The sequence below is a fragment of the Cyprinodon variegatus genome, unplaced genomic scaffold, assembly GCF_000732505.1.
Source record: "Cyprinodon variegatus isolate N-32 unplaced genomic scaffold, C_variegatus-1.0 Scaffold640, whole genome shotgun sequence".
NCBI classification, from domain to species: domain Eukaryota; kingdom Metazoa; phylum Chordata; class Actinopteri; order Cyprinodontiformes; family Cyprinodontidae; genus Cyprinodon; species Cyprinodon variegatus.
In genome coordinates, this window is record NW_015151093.1 from 48810 (window position 1) to 70309 (window position 21500).

The 21500-nt window shown below is 38.8% G+C and overlaps 1 protein-coding gene across 1 annotated transcript in view; it reads right to left on the reverse strand.

Annotated features, from left to right (window-relative positions):
- The window catches only part of mei1 (meiotic double-stranded break formation protein 1), a 120686-nt gene that overhangs the window by 32759 nt on the left and 66427 nt on the right, over positions 1-21500 (reverse strand). The window contains exons 18-23 of the mRNA XM_015393411.1: positions 15489-15645; positions 12415-12565; positions 10304-10486; positions 10088-10201; positions 9743-9932; positions 1958-2071 (exon numbers count right to left, since the gene is read on the reverse strand). Coding sequence (XP_015248897.1) covers positions 1958-2071; positions 9743-9932; positions 10088-10201; positions 10304-10486; positions 12415-12565; positions 15489-15645 — 909 coding nt within the window. The remainder of the gene's footprint in view (positions 1-1957; positions 2072-9742; positions 9933-10087; positions 10202-10303; positions 10487-12414; positions 12566-15488; positions 15646-21500) is intronic.

Sequence of the window (21500 nt, forward strand, 5' to 3'; positions counted from 1 at the left end):
GCTGCAGCCTGTTTAGTTTCTGGCTATTTTAATTCACAAACCTCTTTGTGGATTAATTAAAGTCAGCAGTTTAGGGTTCTATATGTTTGGACTCATTTCTGCTCCAAACATGATCTTCAGACGAGGACGGCATTGGTTAAAATGTACTGGTTTTATCAGGGGCCACATTAGCCGCTGATGTCTTTAGTAATGAGCAGAGACGTAATGGAGGGGAGCCAGCAGGTCAGTCTGGTGTTTAATAGATGATGGAGGCGTCTGATGATGGACATTTTATTGGATTAGTTTGTACCTGCAGGAGAACAGAGTGTTGCATCCGCCACACCAGTAGGCACTTTTTCATGAAGGAACTGAGACTGAAATAACAACATAATGGTGAGATTGGTGCGCCGCTAATATGTTAACAGATGTTAGCTTATCACGCCATATGTTATTTATTTGTTTACTTTATTTCTAGTGCAGCTAAAGGAAATCATTCCAAACAGCATCTCATATTTCTCTTGTTGGTTAAGGCTGTTGCAAAGTTTGATCCTTTCTGTGGTCACTGACTGATTCAATGTTCAGCCATATATCAGATGAGCCTCTACTGTGAGAAGAAGGGCTGAGAGTAAACACAATGCTGCTATGTACGGAATTTTAGCCTTATATTCTTGGTATTGATTATGTTGAACACTTTATCATCTTGACAACCTTTACTCAAATTAATAAATATCTTCTAGGCCCACCTTTGAGTTTTTCCTTTAATAATAATAGAGATAAAGCAGAATGTGTTTTTGAGCATCCTTTTCAAGTTTTTCCATGGCTCTTAATAAGGTTTAGGGACTAGGCTTCGACTGTAAAACTATATATATATATATATATATATATATATATATATATATATATATATATATATATATATATATATATCCAGTATCCTCTGTTTCTATCATCCAATATGATTTTCTGTAATTAAAGTAAAATCTGATTCAGAACTGCACTGAATTCTGGGGGATGTAAGCAGGGGAAAATATTCAGCTCTTTAACTAGTCATGGCAGAGCTAAGGTTGGAGGTTTTCCAAAGGTTTAAGGTTATGTTTATTCTGGTTTTTGGTTACAGTTTAAATTCCAGCTTTTTTCCCTTGGTCTTTCCCTTAAAAATGTCAAGTGAAAAACAAAAACATTATTATCAAAGTCGACTGATATAAAGGTTTGTATCCTAATACATTTTTTAGCCATATCGCGCAGTCTTACTCCATATTTAGCTTAATCCCATATTTCTTTATATTACCAAAGAAACATTCACAGAGCATAATACAACCCCCACCTTACTTCAAAATTAAGAGCTTAAAATTATTTTTCTGCAAGACAGCAAACCAAAAATTTCCCCCCAGGTCATCTGTGTATCTTCTTAGAGTATATTTTAAACTGGTAGTTCTAATGGTTTCCTTTATGCAGATCCTGAATAGAGGTGAGGTATGTGAGGAGTTCTGTTAAAAGAGTCTACTAGAAACGGATATGATTAATCCGCTCCTTGTTCATCCTGTCAGTGTGCAAGGGCAGTCATGTCCTGGCACTGTAACAGTTCTTCTACAAACTTTCTTTTTTCATTCAGGTGGAAACATTCCAGCTTTCCACTAGTAAATATATTTTTCCTTTTATTTCACAATTCCTGAGACGTTTTATTGGCCTTGAAAGTGAAATGCAAATAAATCAATCACAAACATCATAACCATAAGGAGGTACATTGTATGCTGTAAAAGTTAATATACTAGGTACTCATGCCAGTACATTAGCAACACAATGTTTTCATAAATTAAGAAATAAACGCGTTGAGTGTTTCTTTTGGCATATTTCTGAGAAAAAGTGTCTGAAACTTAAATGTTTTGCTGTGTTTTTTGATGCCTTACATCTGTTCGGAGTATTCAGGCTACATAAATGTGATAAGAGGAGGTTTTTTAACGGTACATTTACATCTCACCATGGTAGAGCAGCTTGAATTGCACTCCTTCCATATTACTGTAGATGGAGGGTGAAGGCGGGTCACTGGCCTGCGTCAGACAAAGCAGCTTCAGAACCACGGGGAGCGGGCTGGCTGTGTGACAGAGACGGGGGAAAAAAACGAAACCACAAAGCATAAAAACTAATGAGAAAGCTGCGCATCATGTGAGAAAGACGAGAGAGCGGTGCAGCTCAAAGACTTCCAGCTCTCATCTAGAATTAGCATAAAGTCATTACTCACTCCCAGAAAGGATGTTTCCCAGAGCATCCTTCAAACTCAAAAAAAAAAAACAACAACAAGAAAAAAAAACTGAATATAGTTTAAACTAACACATTTAAGTTTGTAGGAAATTCATAAACAAGGCAGGGATGCTTGCATTCACTTCTGGATCTAATCGTGTTTTGGTTTGCAGCCAACACAGCTCACATGAATTAAGTAAATGTAAGAAGAAGCAGCAGTAAATGAACTCCATTTTCATTTTAGCAGACTTTTTAGGAACTATACTCTGCATCCTAATCCAAGGAAGAAGAAGAAAGCAAGCATGAGAACACATGAGTTAAAAGAAGATGACAGAAAAAGACTAGAAGTGCACTAAAATATCTCTCCTGGAGAAGCGGTCCCATGGGAGCGAATATGGAGCACATATTAATGCAAATTGCATTGAACTGTACTTGAACATGCACAAAGAGAGCAACTTTTAATTCCCCCAAGACGTTAAATGAGCAGAAAGCAGTCAGAGGCTAACTAATCAAACCCCAGCTGGTGTGCCGGTGTTTCGCCCTTAAGCTTGTCTCATTAACCTGGTCAAGTGTAGTTATGATAACAGCATCCAAAAAATATCACTGCAAAACCTGAATCCATAAAATGGAAACTTTATACTTTAATACAAATTGAGCTCCATAAATAAGAAATAATTGCTTTTTTTGGCTTGCACATTCATTAGCATTTTGTAAACATCTCCAAAGGGATCATTCTGGATATAATTTCTCATTTATACCTCATTAGGATTCATACCCTATCTTGTTATTAGGTGCTCGCAGCACAAACATAAGTAGAATCCTGCTCCAGTGATGCAAGTTGCAAAGATTCTGTACTTTGCTGAAAATGTCAAGGAGGTGTGCATTAATTATAATTACCTTTTCTACAGCACTAGTTTGCTTCCATCAAATTCCTTTTCAGTGTCTGTGAATCAATAACTTAGAAAATACAAGGTTTCTGGTGAAGATGGGTTAAAAAAATGATGGAGCCGACTCATTTGGAACAGATTTGATACAGGTTACACGTCTCGCATGTCTTCTGCATAACGATCAGGTTATACTTTTTTAAAAAGTGAAACCTAAAGGAAATAGGAATTTAGTTTATCTAACATACAGCCACACAAATGAAGCTCTTGGCTGGAAGCACCTTCAGGCAGAGCAATCCTAAACGTGAAGAAACTAAATCAATATGGCAGCTCTATCTAGGTAAACAAGTTTCTTACATCACTTTGCTGTCAGAGAAGAATCCATTTATTATAACTGGAATGAATAGTCTTCTGCCACGCATTAGTCACCGAAAAGTTGAAGATAACACGTTTAACAATTTTGCTTATTAACCTTTCCAGAAAGGACTTTAGTTATTTTTTTCCTTTTAACAGAAAAGGCTTAGAAAAAAGCCATAAAACTAAAAATCAGAACCTAAACATTCATATTATACAAACTGGATTTTTGGAAGTTGATTCAGCCTCACTAAAGCATTAAGAACACGTAATGTCAGTGATGTCCAGCCTCTTTTTTTAAAGCTTTAGTTTCGGGCTGTATGGAGGTACAAGGTGAACATTCACATGATCAGAGTGACCCAGAGCTGTTGTTTGTTAGCAAGCTTGAGTGTTTTACGACTGGAGGTACGATAATTGGCATGTGAGAACTGTGTATGGAAGTAACGAGGCTAAGGGGATTCTGCATTTTCTAAACAGAGGTGTGAAAAAAGAGAGACATATATAAAGTATGTTTTTTTCCTACTTGCTTTGATTCTGTTTTATCTTCCTGTATTTTAATCATGTAAAGCACTTTGCATTGTCTTTGTACTGAATTGTGCTATACAAATAAATTTGCCTTACCTTGCCATGTAAAAGATCAAAGTAATGTTTATTCCCAGAGCGAAAAGAGACCAGTTGCCATCAGAATACAGTAGAAATGTTGGGTGTTTAATGAAGAGGGAGCTACAGCTTTATAAAACTGTGTACAAAGATTTTTGTGTCTAAGTGGGTGTTGGTGAAAAAAGTATTTTCAGCCTCATAAAGGATTAAACAGGAAATGCAAATAAGGGGTGTTTCCATTTTTTGATTTGTAGGGAATTGATTAGACAAGACAAAATGAGTTGGTGTTACATATGGCTGTAATAAACGGTAAGTAGAGGTTGCACACCTGAAAACAAAAACAAAAAACCCCATTTGGTCCCTTTATCGGCCTACACTCAGCTATTGCTTCCAGCAATGCTTTCATGAAGCATCAGCTGAACATTCCGATAGCGCATCGGTCATAGAAGGGATATTGAAATTGGATGACGGGACTTTATGGGCCGTCATCTAAAATTTGTTATTTTCATGCTGATAGAAAAACTCTGCTTCTGGTTAACTTTGCATCCAAAATAAGTAATGACAGCTGGTATAATTTGTGCTAATATCATATTGGGTCAATATCGGTATCGGACAATCCTCAGAGCTGCAATATTGGTATCAAATCGGAAATTAAAAAATCATATGGGGACAATCCTTTCTCAGGGTAGCCTAAATGTTTGCTTTGTCAGAACTTATTGAGCAAATGTGTTCCCATCTTAACGCATTAAATCTTAAGAACAAAAACAAACAACAAAAAAACTCCAAAATAAAGCATAAGTGTTTTTTTTTTAAACCTTTTCTAAGTTCCTAAATGTGGAGAGGTGTGCTGTCTGTGACCTCCTGTCTGATGGTGGGAGCTGAACATGGCAGCAGCTAGCCTATGTAGAGTCCTTTAAAATCTTCTTAGCCTTGCTGAGGTAGCAGGACAATGCAGTGCTGTCAAGACAGAGAGTAATCTCTGATTTCTTTCTGCAGTGTGAATAACATGCTGCAGGGTGTTTTTGCTGTGCAGGCTCTCATACAACACAGACAAGCAACACATCAGGATGCGCTCTACTGCAGATTAACTTTAAATAACACTGTAATTAATTACATTTCATCTTATTGCTCTTCCTAGTAACACAGAATCGATGGAAACTGCTGCCATAAACATTAAGGCTGTGAAGTTTGTGGGAAACATTCGGCCTCGAACTTCTAGCCACGACTGCAAACATTCTCTGTCAGCCTTTTAGCAAAGACACACACCTCAGTTTCCTGCCTTTTGTCTGCTCTCCTAAAACCAAACACAACAGTGTTGTAGATGTCTACCTTCGCTTTTCAATGTCATAAGGAAACTAGATATAAAATTCAAACCAGGTTCTTTTAATATCGTCTAGGTTTCTTAATAGAAGTTGTGTTAAACGTTTCCAGGAAAAGGTTTTAAAACCTCTATTTAGAAACAACAGTCACCATCTTAATAATATCTAAGGATAGATGCAGTAGAGAATTTATGCTAAAGCTTTGAATGCATCTCATGTTGTACAAGCTTTGTGAAGAGTATATTCATTAATCAATCTTTTCTAATCGGGTATTTAACAGATACGATAATGAGATGGAAGGGAAAACAAAAGTAAACATCTGAAAACACCATTTAAATGGAAAGTCTTATTGAAAACCCAATCAGCCTGAAACTGTTGCCAGGGAAAATTATCCCATAAACATAACTCAACCCAGCAGCTCTTTTAAGACTTTCTTTTCTGATTTGAAAATAATTAAACTAAGTGCTTTCCATTAAGCTTTGCAAAAACATGTCGTGCCAAACTAACCTATTAAACCTAAGAGATGACTTTATAGCTCCGCTGCTGTCTCGGCAACTCTCACTTGTGAGTTCTCTGTGTGTTGGCGTGTGTGTGTGGCTCTTTCATTTTTCTCTCCTGCAGCCGCCACTCTTCTTTTAATTAATCATGGCTGGTATAGTGCTATAAAAGAGCGGCTTAAGCTGAGGTAACATCTGATGAGTCTGAGGTTTTTCTATTTCCTCCAGACCGTATAGACATCTCTCCAGTTCTTATTCCCACATGCCCTTCACACCTTTACAAGACCCTCAAGAGTCATTTTAGAAAGATTTCAGACCTTTTGCTTTTTACTTCTGCATGATAACCAGGCGGTACTTACCTCCACCTTTAGCTTCTATTCTAATTTTGTTCTTTATTTATGTCATTTCAGTCACCTCATGTCAAATGTTGAATTGCCACTTTTTTCAGGCCCCTATTGTGAGGATTTCTCTTTTTCTCACCTCTTGTTAAAGTATGAATTCACTTTACCACAATGTTTATCTTCAAAAGTCAGACTGAACAGCTGGAAAAACAGGAGGGAAAGATGGATTGGTAGGTGGACAAATGGAAGGATGGGTAAAAGGTCGTAAAATATTTGACCAGGAACATATCTAGGAAAATCAAAGATATATATTTTTTTTTTCCTTTTTCATCCCTGGATGAGAGCAGTATGGAAATATTCTAACTAAACTCATTACTCCAGGAGTAATGCACAGGAACTGTGTGATTTACAGGGTTTTTAAAAGCATAAAAAAAAAGAATACAACCATATCCAACCTCCCTGCATTGCTATTACATATCGTTTATTTCCCACTGAAACTGTGTTTCTTTTTTCTGTTATGTAAAAACAATAAAAGTCAAGTGGAAAAAAGTTTTAAAAACTAAATAATTTTAAAAATTAAGAACTACTGATAAACACAATTTAAAGATAAAAAAAAAAAAAGAATACGGTATTCTTTTCTATTTAATGTGTCTTTTAATTTACACCTGTAGCCACATCAACCACTATTCGTACTGCTTTATTGAAGAAATGCTACTTAAAGAAGCTGATAACTTTCTAGTATGGACTGGTTACCGGCATTAAGCTAAAGTAAGGTTTTAAAAAAGTTACAAGAGCTGGGAGTAGGCCTGTCATGATAAAATAGTGATTGGATGATAAACTGTCCCAGAAATGACTGCAATAAATAGGGCTGGGTAAAAAAATCGATTTAATAAATTTTGAATCGACTCCTTTACATTTTTGCAAAATTGATGTCTAGGGAATGAGATCGATTAGTTTTATAGTGACGCACGTCACGTTCACATTCAAATGAACAGGATAGATGCTCTCAAGCTTACCTCAAGCCAGACAGCAGGTTGACTGAAGACATTAACAGATAGGGCTGACCGGCAAACACCCTGTAGTTGTTATAGACAACACTGCAAATATGATTTTTTCAGTGAAGATAATGCAGCTCATGAATGTCTGCTGTGTCCCCGCTGTGTCACATCCGCTTGCTCGAGTGAGGCTTCGCTTTTTCACATTCCACAAACAAGTTTGCACTTATGAGACAGTTTTGGTCTCATCATGTTTAAAGGCACACTATGCAACATTTTTCAGTTAATTAATGTGTTCCATAACGTTATGGATGATTAAATGATTAATTTCAGGTTGAACAAAGGTATTCTCGGCCGCCCTGGTGGTCTGTGGGGGAAATACCGCACTTGCAATTGCGGAGCACCGACCCGCACCCACAGGCTCAGAAGTCTCGTGAGAGTCAGTCTTGCTTTACGGCGAGAACTGCTACACGCCCCCAGTTAAAAGCATGCTCGTTGCTAGCACAGTGGCAATCTTTGTGCAGTTATGCTACGTTCACATCGGACGCAGCAAAATCGCGTCTGCTGCTTCATTTTTGCTGCTTGTACCAGTTAGTTCTGACGCGCGGCTGAAGCAGCTTTGCTGCTCTGGCTGCGCCGTGCAAAAGTGTGTCTGAAGCGCTTTGGGCGGAGCTTCACTATCCTTTCTCTGCCTTGCAGCTATATTTGCTGTGATCAGTGGGAATAAAGTAGTTTTAATATCTGTTTAAGTGAGAAAATACACCTGAAAACGTAATCAGTGCCGTCAGTTCATTCAGATTATTATCCTGCCTTCAATATTTTTTCTGTCGGAGCCGCTCAGACCCCCACATACCAGCGGTGCGCCGACAGTAGGGATCCCTTCATCAGCAGCCTCTGGTCTGGTCGCTTCCTCGCGGTTCACCACGGCAGCTGGTAGGTGTTTTTCATCTTAATAATCCAAACTGCATATTCTGCCGGCAGATTTCTGCATTTTAAGTTAATTTAGGCGTCAATAAACTGTTTAAGAGGAGTGATCATCAGCGCTGTGTCTCTCTCCCTGCGTCAGATGCTTAAACGCGCCCGATGCGCTGCTTCAGCTGCTCAGACGTGCTGCGCCTGCTGCTCAAAACGCGCCGCGGGACCTTTTGCTGCGCCTTGACGTTACGTTGCATGTAAACTCGCTGCTTCTGTCGCGCCAACTGCGGTGTGAACGCAGCATTAGTCATTCGTTGCGTTCGCCTGTCTGCTAAGCTCAAAACAACCGCGCCTGGCTTGACGGAGAAACCAGGAGAACAGCTGTGCATATTTACGACAGTGCACTTTTACTTTCGCCCTCTGGGGGGAGCCTCGCTGGAAAATCAACACCGGTTGCATAGTGTACCTTTAAACTGTCTGATTTACAAGTTTGAACTTTTTGTGTTTAATGTGACAGGAAAAATTAAAAGACGAGTATTTTGAAACACAGTTAAACCACTTTCATTATTGTAAAAACAGATCGAATCGAAATTATTTAGAACTGTATGAATCAGAATCGAATCGATTCAGGACTTTGGCGAAAATATCCAGCCCTAGTGATAAAAGGTATATTGTTGTTCGGTACTGTCGCTGTCCCATTCCATTTTCAAACCAAATACATTTCTGTTTTTCCTAATCTTAACCAGCATGTCTCTAATTTGCTACTGATAAGTCACACGGCTTTCATGCTACAGTCGCTATGCTAAGAAAAAAAATTAAGTGGAGGGCTGAGTGATGACTGATGCATCGGAGTGAAACGTTTTGTCTTCCAGAGAGAAGGACTCACAAGGAAAACATGCAAGCAGGTAAAGGTAAACTATTGGGCTCATTTAAATTTGTCATGTGATTAATTGATTTGGCTTGGAAAATGGATGGATGAGCCAAGGGTTTAAAGTAGTTTAAAAGTGATGTCAGAGAAGATTCAGGAGGTTTCTCTGATCCTGAGAATTTACCTGAGAAATAGGATCATAGACATTGATACCGAATGAAAACATGAGGAAATATTGCAGTTTGTTGAATGTTGGAGCAAAAACTGCATTTTATCTACAGCAATAAATTTCATCCATAGTAGAGACCCCACTAATAATGGCGTCACCATGCGTATATTTAATCCGATGCTTTTTATGTGCAGCATAGATATAAAGATAAAATACAGCTTGTGTGAGTAAATGTAAACTTATCCTTTCAACTGGCATCACGGATGAAAGTTAACCTAACATGGACCAGTTCTAATAGAATCATAAATGTTAAAAGTTAAACAACAAATGGAGCCAAGTGTGTTAATCTGTGACTAAAGCAGATTAGGAAAAAATAAACATAACTTTTTTTTTTGTCAATATACTGCAAACATCAACCTAATATTTGCAGAGATGGTTACATTTCATTTAATCAGTTTATTTCATGTATTGAATGTTTTAAAGGATTCTTTTCAATACACTGCAAGCAGTTAATGCTTTCATTGGGCTGTCCTTTCTATTCCTATTACATCTGTATAAAGTCAGACTACTGTAAGTTTCCTACCTGGTCCAGTGGGACCTTTTCCTTGCCCGTTAGCCATGCTGTCCACACTAATCTTCTGCATTGCCAGCAGAAGAGCTGGTTTAAGACTTGTGCACAATTCTGTTACAAACTCTCTTTGTCCAAGCAACAGAGCCTTCAGCACTTCCAGGACATGCTTTGAAACAGGGGCTTCTCCGCTGACAACCATGTCCTGCATTAGCAGAGAAAACAGCGATTGTACCATCATCTTTAAGCTCATAAAATTAGAAATATATTTAGAAAAAAACCTGATAGAATTCATGTTTTTGTTTGAGGGTTTTTTAGAAACAGATATCCTGGTTTGTAGTATTAGTTTAAAAATCTCACCAAGAGGCTAAGCATGACAGCTGGATACTTCTTCAGAAGAGCCAGCAGCTCCAAGGTTCCTGCGTCTGGTTCTTTATCCTGTTGCTGTTCTGTTTCTGTCGTCTGCACATCTACCTGTGAGTAGTGAAATCAAACAACTTTATCATCAGTTTCGACCATAAAAGTCAAATTAAAAACTTGCTAGAGATAGTTATCCATTACATCTATGTATTATACCGTGTTTCGCCTGGCCTCCATTTGTGATTTTTTGGTCAACCAGAGCTCTAAGACCGGGGCTCCAAAATGCTCTGCTAGTTCTGGATAGCGCCAGATGAAGTGGAGGAGTGCAGGGTGATGACTGTAGAGGGAGGAGAAGCTCTGGCAGGAGGAGAGTGCTTTGCTGATGTGGTTCAAACGAGCCTTGAGCACAGAAGCAAAAGCAGTTTGATGAAACCAAAGAACTTTTTTAAAAAGATAAATGTGCATAGCAGAGAGGCTGCTTTTAAACTGAGCTGCGTCAGAACCTCTCAGATACAGTTGGACCTATAATTCAATATACAACACATTGATATAACATAATCTAATCTTGCAAAAAAATATTTACCTTTGAGCACATTCAGAAAAGCTGTTTAGTGCTCTGTGAGAAAAAAACACCATGCATTTTGAGAATATATTCTTCTGCTTGGCTTTAGATAAATGATATCAAACAAGATTAATACTCTGGTGCTGTATCATCTAAAGCACAAGAAAGCCTTTGTGTATAAAGATGGATAACAACCGTTGATCTTGGATTATGATTATTCCATGACTCCCACTTTAATGGTTTTAACATTTAAATCCCAGAGAGCTCCAGCTTTTGCTGATCTTTGGTGCACAGAAAACCCATCAGTCTGGGTACCGTCACACTGATAAGGTCTTGAAACATTAAAGCAGCACCGGCTGCCATTAAAGCTTTCACGAAGAAAGCAGTGAGATTAAATATTTCCCTTAGAATCTGAGTGCTGAGTCAGTAAGGGAAAATAAAAGGGCCTTTCTAAAGCTATGGGTTAAAAATGCAATTATCAGGGTGGAATACTGGCAAAGTAGATAAAAACGCTGAAAATGCAATTACTTTAATTGCATGCAATAAGGAATGTGTATTATGGAAATCTTTGCTTGTCTGGTTGATACTTAATATTCTAATGTCTGGATCAATTCAAATGGACACCTTAATCCTCCCCCTGCTTTAGAAAGTATCTTATTGAATTATCTGAAACCTTAAAGGTATAGTGGAGGATGGTCTTTTTATGGATGGATCATCAAAATAAGTGGTCCTCCTGATTGTCAATCATTCTGGTGATATGTTTACGTAAGATCGCCCTATGTGCTCGTCCCCATTTTCACTTACCAGTGGCTAGTCTGACATAGTGGAAACATTGCAAATCTTTTGTAAAGTAAGCTTGTATAAGTGTTGCAAACAGCAACTTTTAAACAGAGTGTGCATGAGAAGTAATGGGCTCATGCATGCTCTCGTACGTGTTTAACAGGCGTTCCCACTCGAGAGATGTGCATGTTTTTTTTTTCTTAAAGTAGAGAGGGCAGGTCTTTTCAAAAATGTGCATAAAATCCTACATTATGCTGTTAATACTTCTGTAGTTCCTAGAAAAATAAATGCTGGCTCTTAATACATTCTGCTGCAGTCTGAGATCAGATTCATGTCTTTACCAGTTTTGTCCAGTTTTTGTCTAAGCCTTTGCAGGGTGAAATCATTTTTGATGCTTTGTAGCCTTGTAACTTAGGCTCAAGGACACAAATTAACAAAATATAAAAGAAAACAAATGAATCATACTAAGTCATCTAAGCTGAATGTTTATATAATAATGGAATTAAAATCATGAAGATTTTATTAAAAGTTGCCAATGGTGTAACATTTATTTACATTTATTTTAGGGTCACTTCCAGAATTTCTGAAATAATGTAAGGTTGTTTTGGCTGTTGGGCCAAGAACCTGCCCCAGTTTGTAGAGTAGAACATCAGATTTAGAGCCACGACAAACGATTCCTCTACCATATTTCAACAGCCCTCGTCGTACAATATGTACAGCCATCATTTTTTTTTTGTTAGCTAAATTTTTGTTTACAGTGCATTTATGTATTTGCAGCACATTAGCCGCCTTCATACTTTTACATATGCTGTATATCCTGTCTGTAAATAAATAAAACATGTTGCTTTGTAAAAAGTCTTGAGCGGGTGTTTTTAAAAGCTATGTATTTAAAGTTATAAACAATGGTGCACTCTGCTCTCATGATGCAATTGTACACTATAGCTGTCATAGAGCTTTTGTTAGTTAATGTTTGGTGAACTGCTACCCTGTCCAGACTTGGACCCTTGTCTTGGGTCACGGCCAGCAAGTAGAGGGCAGAGCGGAGAACGTAGCGGGGAAGGACACAGTTGCCCTGCTCCTGCACTGACTGCAGCAACATCACCACACTGGAGAACACTGTCTGATCTGGGAGCAGCCTGGATTAAACAAACAAAAACAGAAATGGTATAAATTGTTAGCTTAAAAGTTCAGAAATATAACAACTACTGTATTTGGACTGCTTAGACAGACAACTGCCACATTTCACTCTGCTTCTCTACAGAGATCTCTGAGGCAAAAAGACACTAAATCTTCGTGTAAATTTTATGAGAAACTCAGAAGTCTGTACTACAAACAGAATTTATCTCCAGCCCCCAAAATAAAACATTAATCTCTTACTAGTAAATCTCAGTGAAAGCACACAAGGCAAGGAGAGGCCTTTATTGCCCTACCCTTGAGGTAACCCTAACCCAAAGGTCAACAGAAAGATAAAATGTTAAAAGGATAAAAAATAACAGCATTTCTGAGGGCATAAAATATCAATATGAAAACTCTGTTAGTGGGCTGCAGCAGCCTGGCAGGAAAAGTAAGAGAAATGCCAAACTAGGACATGTAACGACAGAAGGTTATATTTGTCACCCTACATTAACGTCTAGCTTTACATGAACCATGCCACAAACATCTTTCCCTGATATACAGAAAGAGATGAAACAGCATCGTTAACTGTGTGATAGAAAAAGGTAAATAAATTACCTTTCCATGTACTTTTTAATATATGGTTATGTTACAACCCCCCTTACTTAAATGGCTTTAAGGGAATCTCAGGGGACAGAGAATAAAGTGTTAGAATAAAGCTTCTTGAAATTTTTAATCTAGAAGCATTCAGTAATCATGTCTGCTTCACTCTGATTGATACAAATCCATCTTATCTGTGAAGGCATCAGGGGTACATTAGAGAACATTAGCAAACAAACAGATTCATGAAGACCAAGGAATGCAGCAGATGTGGGGAAGTTTAAAATTTGCAGAACTCAGAGCTCTGTTCAGTGAGTCCTTTTACTGGAAGAGAAGAACTTTAATAAGAAGCAACCAGAGGCTCATGGGGACTTTAGGGAACTTTAGCAGAGATCTAATCTTCAGGTGGAAGAATCTCTTGACACCTCCCTACTAGTTTTCTCCAGCAGTTTGAGGCTATTGTTTTCTATGAAAATACAACTCCATAGCATGATGATACCACCACCATACTTCCTATAAGGATGGTTTTGGTCTGTTTGTGGGTGGTGCTTGGTTTTATCCAAACAATACACCTGACATTAATACCACAAAGTTCAGTCTTTGTTTCAGCAAACCACAGAACATTGTTCTTTACAGTCTAAGAGTCCTTAAGGTGCCCTTTGGTAAACTACAGACGGGCTGCTGTGCTTCTTCTGTTAGTGAGTGGCTTTCATCTGACCAATGTGGCCACTCTACCCTAAAGGGCAGATTGATGGATTGCTGCAGCGATAGTTGTCCGTCTGTAAGTTTCTTCTCTCTTGAGCACTGGAGCTCAGACAGAGTGACTGTGGGGTTCTAGGACATCGTTAAGTAAGGCTCCTGTGCCCTGATTGTTCAGGCTCTGGGCTGGCTAGCCGGCAAATAGCATAAATGAGCAAAGAAAAGCTGTTGGGCTGCAGCCAACTCTGGGACATCTATTTCCAGAGCTATATTGGCAAAACAGGACAAACACAAAAAAGAAAGTCGCAGAAATGTTTCTGTACCCTTCATCGTATTGGTGCCTCAAGAAAAAACAAAAATCCTGTATAGGTGGTCTAGTCAGCTTCTTAGTTTTTATGTTTGGTGCTTGCAGTCTAACGTGAACTGTTAATTTTGGGACTTTAGATAGAAAAGAGAACAAGTTGAATACTGTATACCAAAGCCGGGGGACTCCATTTAAGCCGTTAGAACATCTAATGGGTGATAAGAGAAAAGAGTATGCCCCTCAGCCCAACCTAAACTTTCTGTTAAAAGCTGTTAATACTTAACTAAATGAGATTTCTAGGTTTTAAATGTTTACCAAATATATAACCATCTCAAATAACTTTTTAACATAGTCAGACTGGGGTAGTGTGTGTAGAATTTTAAGGAAAATGAATAATCTAATATCTTTGGGAATAAGACTGCAATGTGACTAAATGGGGAACGAGTGCAAGGCTGCACAGGGAATTTGTGAGTAATATTAATAATGTCACACACACACACATCTTCAATGAAAAACTTTGCCAATTTTAAAAGCAATGACAGAGTTTCTGTGAGTTATAGTTCTGACAATAAGCCTCAGCAGAGATTAGTGTTGTTCCACTGGCAGAGAGCAGAATTAAGTTTGGTGATACTGTACTTTTCCAATTGATTCCCACAGCCCAGTTAACATAGTTCTCCCCACAGAAACTCAGCCAGTAAATTACTTTCCTGATCAAAGCCCTTTTAGTTGCAGTGCAGATACACTGCGACTAGCTATAGGGGAGCTGTCTAGGCTGAAAGGAACTACCATTGTTTCTCTTATTGAACTGCTAAGCACCGGGGACAATACAAGCAAAAAGATTTTTAATTCAGACAGAAATATTTCTGGGTTTGTGATGTTTAACAGAAACACTGCTATTTGTCCTGTAGATGGGATGCCTGCAGTATGTGATAAGCTGTGGATTACTTTGATACAGCAACTGCAAAGAGACTCACGGGGAAATTCTACAAAATGTGGTAAGAATGTCTAAAAAACCGTCAACAGGGTCTCATTCTACTCCTTAGAGACCATTTCCAAGGGGAGCTGAATAACAAAAGCTTTCTGATGCAAGACGAAAGATTTTTCTATGGAATGAAACCTTACTCACCCCACCCTGACACCATGGAAAAGAAGGTATTGTTCAATAGACTCCAGAACAACGTGTACTAGCTTACAATTCTCTGAAAACTTAATATTTTTTTCTTTTATTTGGTACTAAGAAGTGATAGGGAAGAAAAACAGCTTCCTAAAAATCCAATTACATATCACCAAAGTGTTGCTTGCATGTCCAAAACAGGGATGTTTGTATTTTCTACGACTTTTACCTGTCTCCTTGCTTTATAGCCAGGTAAAGTATAATCAACAGACAATACTGAAGGGCCCTTGGTTCTTCATATTCACACAGCAGGGAGGGCCACTCAGACAGATGAGAATGCAGAGAGGAAAGGTTGGACTGCAGAAGATTTTCCACCTCCTCAAGATCTGGGGATGAAAAATGAAATACAACAAAAAGTTTGAACAACCCTGCTTATGATAAAGGGGGAGAAAATCCTGATTTATCATGTTAAACAGAATGCAGCAGAGGCCTATTTACTTCAGATTAGCATCTAAGACTGAACCCAAGCCACACCTGATGCTGTTAAACCCCTGGGTAGGAAATAAAACCCTGTGAGGTGGCGCTGATTTATCACTTTTCCAATATTCTCTGGTACAACCATACATTAAGCCAATATCTGTCTCTTTAGAGAACAATGCTGTCATGGATGTTTGTAATCAATATTTGTATTACAGGAACAATAATGTCAACAATCAGTGTGGTCCCTGGAGAGTAGATTGCCAGAGTTAAGCTTGCATCAAATACAAGGCGCTTTAATGAAGCTAATTTGAGGCTAGGAATTGCAAATTAGAGATTTTAATTAGATTCTTTAGAGCACTTTTAAACCAACTGTTTATGTAGGTGTTGTATGAGCCTCTAATATATGTCAAAACAGCTTTTTTTTCAAGTGTCAGTGAAGGAAATCTAAGAATTTTTTTAAGACTATTAAGATTAAAACCCGACACCCTCTGTTGCTTTAAAAAATAATAATAATAACACTTAAATGTAAACTATTAGGTAAGTAGGTTGTAAAATCTTCTGGCAGGCTGCTCCGTCGCCTGTTGTTAGGCTCTAAGCAACTACTGAAAAAAAAAAAGGTGGGAGAAAACTGACAAAACATGACTTTAAAGAAAACAACAAAAATAATGTTTTGCAGGTAAATCTCTATTAGAGTTTCATACGTTTAAACAAGGCAAAGTACTATAAATATTAACAGCTTTCAACCAGTACTTTACCAAGCCTTTACCACATCTGATTTATTTTCAGCATTCTATAGTAGGAGTCCATCATCATCATCTCACATCTTCAGCACATTTCAGTCTGAACTGAAGACATCTTTAGATGACTTCAAGGGTATCCTATCAGTTTCAGTTACAAACTTGGCTAAATCAATTTAAATTATTAATTTACTTCTGAAAGTGCCCTTTTTTTTTGCTGATTTTGTCATCTGCTTTAAATCGCAGCAATAGCAGAAAATTAAATCTCTCTACATCTTTAGGTTTCTTGCCTGAGAATTTTGAAACATCAAACTTGGGGAAAAAAGCCCTCAAAGTTCAATGTGAAGAAACATAATCCCATAGCATAATGCTGCCACCACCACATATCTGTCACGGCTTAAGGTTTTATACAAAAATATCTTTTGGGAAATATATCTGTGCTCAGAAAAAAAGCTTTAGTAGAGAAATATGGGAAAAATGTATAATGGAAAATGTAATAAAATTTGAATGTTTTTTTTTAATATATATGATTTTCTGACAAAGTAAGTCAGAACAAATCATGTTAATGCAACAAAAAGGTTCTAATCAGACATCCATGATGATGAGAAGCACCCATGAAGGGGCATTGAAGACAAGGAACTCTTTTTTGAGCTTTGATTCTTGGAAAGGTTCACCATAAAGTACAGGTGTTACGGTATAGAAAATAGCATGCTCAAAGTGGTCCTAGGTATTTCTAGATGGCACAGTGTTGGCTCAGGGGTCTCTGGATTGCACAGAGCGGGCTCATTATGAGGCTCCGACTCTGGAAAGGGATCACTAAGAAGCTTTGACTGTACAAAAGATCTGCAGGTATAACCTACAGTGATGGTCAAACACAGCCTGTAGCTGTGGAGAAGGTCTGAAGTGGCTTACGGCTGCCCAGAAGATCAGACATGGCCTGCAGCTGTCCAGAAGGACAGACATACCTTGCACCTGCCAAAAAGGTCAGACATGGCAGCTGCACAGAAGGGTTTTATCCAGAAGCTGATATGTTTCCAAAAAGGCTGAGTGGCAGGAATAGGTAGAGTAACAAACTTCTGGGAACCAATAGAAGCAGAATGATAAGTTTTATTCAGGCAGCAAGTGGAGTACTGATGTAAGGCTGGAGTCAGACTGCTTAACAAGCTTTGACCTTTTTGAAGCAGAAGTGTCGCTGAGAAGTGTTTTCGAGAGCCCCCCAGTCATGTGACCGCTTCAAGTGAGGCCTCGTTATGTCAAAATTTGTGTCAACCTTAACAGTACATTTGAATAATCTGGGCATTTCTGTACTACAGTACTGAAGTATCTAAATGGCATCAGAATCGTGGCTCAAACCGTGGGTTTTCCCGTTTATTTAAAGACAGGGAAAGAAACATTATATTAAGTTCAAGTTTACAATTGATCCAGAATAGTTACAGCTACATGCACATAGATCTAAAACAGACAGAAACACATTACAGACTCTGTGGAAAATCTGCATACATTACCAGTCACATTATACAGTATCATCCAATTGGAAGCAGATAAGCAAAAGAAAACTGCAAATGAATCACCTTTACCTTTTTGACATTTTAGAAAGTTTATTTTTTAACTGCCAAAGCTCTTCTTTTTAGATCTGCCAAGGATTTTTTGGGTTCATCAAGGACTGTAATGGCTCCCAGGAAATCTACAATCACCTTCATAAGTTTTTAATAAAATCAAGAGCACCAGGGAAAACAACATACTCTCTCAAAGACTTTTAAAGACCAAAAAAGTGTCTTCAATAAAAGACTTCTACAGGTCTGATGCAAGACAGGCCGTAACAAAAGACCCATCCTTCTGGCCACTGGAGTCTGCTACTGCTGCTGTTGGTGAGAAGTATTGCGCTCCTGTTTTGACAGCTGACATACATATGGTGGTGCTGTTCAGGCGATCTCTGTCTGAACTATTCTTTTTTTTGTGATATCTCAAAGTTTATCTAAATGTCCAGAAGCACTTTAGAACACAGCCTCTACTTCTGCACTTTTCTACTGGGCACTTGTTACATCAAACTGTTTTTATTGCTAGTGGTAAGGGGTAGCTAGCTTAGGCTAGTTAGCACTGTTATTGCCCCTCTCTGTCTCTCCCAACTCTTTTCCAAGTCTTGGCTTCAGGTTGTCGAACATCCAGGAGTTAGAGTCACTTGTAAACTACCCAGAGCCACTGAGATTAGGGACACATCCACATATTGGTCCCCCAACAGTGCCTGAGCAGCCAGGCGATTGGGTGATGGTACGCAGGAAGCATAGCTGTGGATCTCTGCCCACTGATCACCACCAACCTGTCCACGTTTCTAACCGATTTTCCCCACTCAGTTGCACGCCCACCTGGAAGCCCACTCTGGTACTTGGCAGCTCCATAGTCAGAAATGTGGCATTAGAGACACCCCGGACCATAGTCAAATGTTTGCCCGAGGCCAGAACAGGCAACATCAAATCTTACCTGAAACTGCTGGCTAAGGATAAGGTTCAATAAAGTAAAATTGCTATTCACGCTGGTGGTAATAACATCCGGTTACAATGGTCACTAAAATTAGTGTTGCTTTGGTGTACATGTTTAGCAAAATAATGTCGGACTTCGTTTTTTTATTTATTTTTTTTTTCTGGTCTCCTTTCTGATTTGACCAGTGATGACAAGTTTAACCGCATATCATCATTCAACCGCTGGCTGTCCAGTTGGTGTCCTGAAAACAATGTGGGCTGCATTGATGATTGGAAATATTTTTGTGAAAAACCTGGTCTCATTAGGAGAGATGGCTTCTCTCCCACATTGGATGGTACAGCTCTTTTTTCCAGGAATCTGTCCAAATCTATTAGGCCTACAAAATCCTGACTACCCAGAATGCAGAATAGGAAGAAGTCATAGTATAACACACCTCTCTGCTTCTCTACTGTTAACCACTCATTACTCCATCCAGACAGTGTCTTACCCATGACTGAAATTAGATAAATTAGAAAAGAATCCTAAAGGAGAAAAGCATGATAATCTAATTAAAGTAATTGGGGGAAAACTATTAAATGTGGTGTATTTAACATAAGATATTTTTCTTCAAAAAGTCGGTTGTATTATCAAATTGATTGATATTGTCTTACAAAAACTTGGCTGCAGCAAGAGGATTTTTGTGAGCATAAATAAGACAACTCCTTTTAGTATTTAAATTTTCTCATACCCATAAATTGTGGGCGAGTAGGAGCAGCAACAATAATTGCCAATCATACCCAAATGAAAAAAGCAGATAACCGAGGAACTGAAAGCCCAAATTACATGTGTGATATGTTAATTGAAAGCTAACACCTTCTAGTTTCTGAATATATGCATGAAAATTGAGTAAAACATCCAAGCTGCATCAGTTCAACTGATACATCCATCTTTAAGGTTCTCACATACTCATGGTGGTCTCAACAACGTCCGCAGATAGGGCGCACCGCACCATAGGGCGCACCCCACATTTTGAGGGAAAAAAAAGCCGTTTAGGTGCGCCTTATAGTCGTGAAAATACGGTAAGTCTTTTTTGAACAGCAGTAATAAAGACATGGTTGCTAGTTGTGGCTGCTTTGTCATGCTACATTTCGACATAATGCTATAATTGTGCTTTGGTGCTGGCTGTGTCCATCAAATGAACTAGGTGGTTAAATTGTGGAGAATCTAAGCTTTCCAATGATGTGTAACATGTCTATATTGGTAAACATTTTACCAGTGTAACTTTCATGCATTCTGAGTTATTATATGTAAAAGCTTTAAAACGGGTCACCGGCGTCCCGGTGGGTTGTAAGAGGACATTTAATCATTCCCAAACAAATATTACAAATGTTACAAATATTTCAGTTTAAGCTTGTGTCAGCAGACATATAGTCATCTGTAAAAGCTACAGAGGACAACAAAGGCAGGAAAACTTTATTACCGTATTTTCACGACTATAAGGCGCATATAAACGTCTTTTTTCCCCCTCAAAATGTGTGACACGCCCTTTGGTGCGGTGCGCCCTATGTGTGTTGTTACTGCGGACTTTTGAGACCACCTCATTGAGGAGATGATGAAAGAGTGGCTGAGGGAGGTGAATGTAAGGAGACCAGGTGTTTTTTTTTTCCACTCATCACCATTGCTGTTAATCTGTGACTCCATGCGTGCCCATCTCACAGCTGATGTGAAAAACATGGTGAAACAAATGAATGCTGTGCTTGCTGTTATTCAACCGCTTGACATCGGTGTGAACCGCACGCAGCAGGTGCAGCAGAAGCGGCGAGTTTACGTGCAAAGTCAATGGTTGACGCGCGTATAGGCGCAGCAAAACGTCCTGCAGCGCGTTTTGAGCCATGGCAGGCGCAGCGCGTCGGGAGCGTTTAAGCATCTGACGCGCCGCCAACGCGCTGCTGCTGCTCGAGATGGAAAAATTGAAGTTTTGCTGCTGGACGCGCCGCATCAACCAATCTGAGAAGCTGATCTGGGAGCTGACAGTGAGACAGACACATCGCTGATGATACACATATACACAGCGCTTGAATCGCTGATCTGAAAAAGTTTATTGACGCCTAAATTAACTTAACCTGCCAACAGAATATGTTCGCTTTTATTATCCAGTTTTCAGGTGGATTTTCCCACTTAAAAAAATATTAAAACTACTTTATTCCCACTGATCACAGCAAATATAGCTGCAATGTGTATTTAATACAAAGTATTAATCAAACCTGGGAGCTGGCCGTGAGACAGACACGTCGCTCTGATGACATATGATACTTAGGCAAATGAAAAGGGCTGGATGGATGAGGAGATGATGAAAGAGTGGCTGAGGGAGGTGTATGTGAGGAGACCAGGTGTTTTTTTTTCCCACGCATCACCATCACTGTTAATCTGTGACTCGCGTGCCCATCTCACAGCCGATGGGGAAAAAAAAGGTGAATCAAATGAACGCTGTGCTCGCCGTTATCCTGGGGGTCCGACAAAGGAACTTCAACTGCTTCAATTGGTGTGAACCGGTGTCAAGGAGCCGC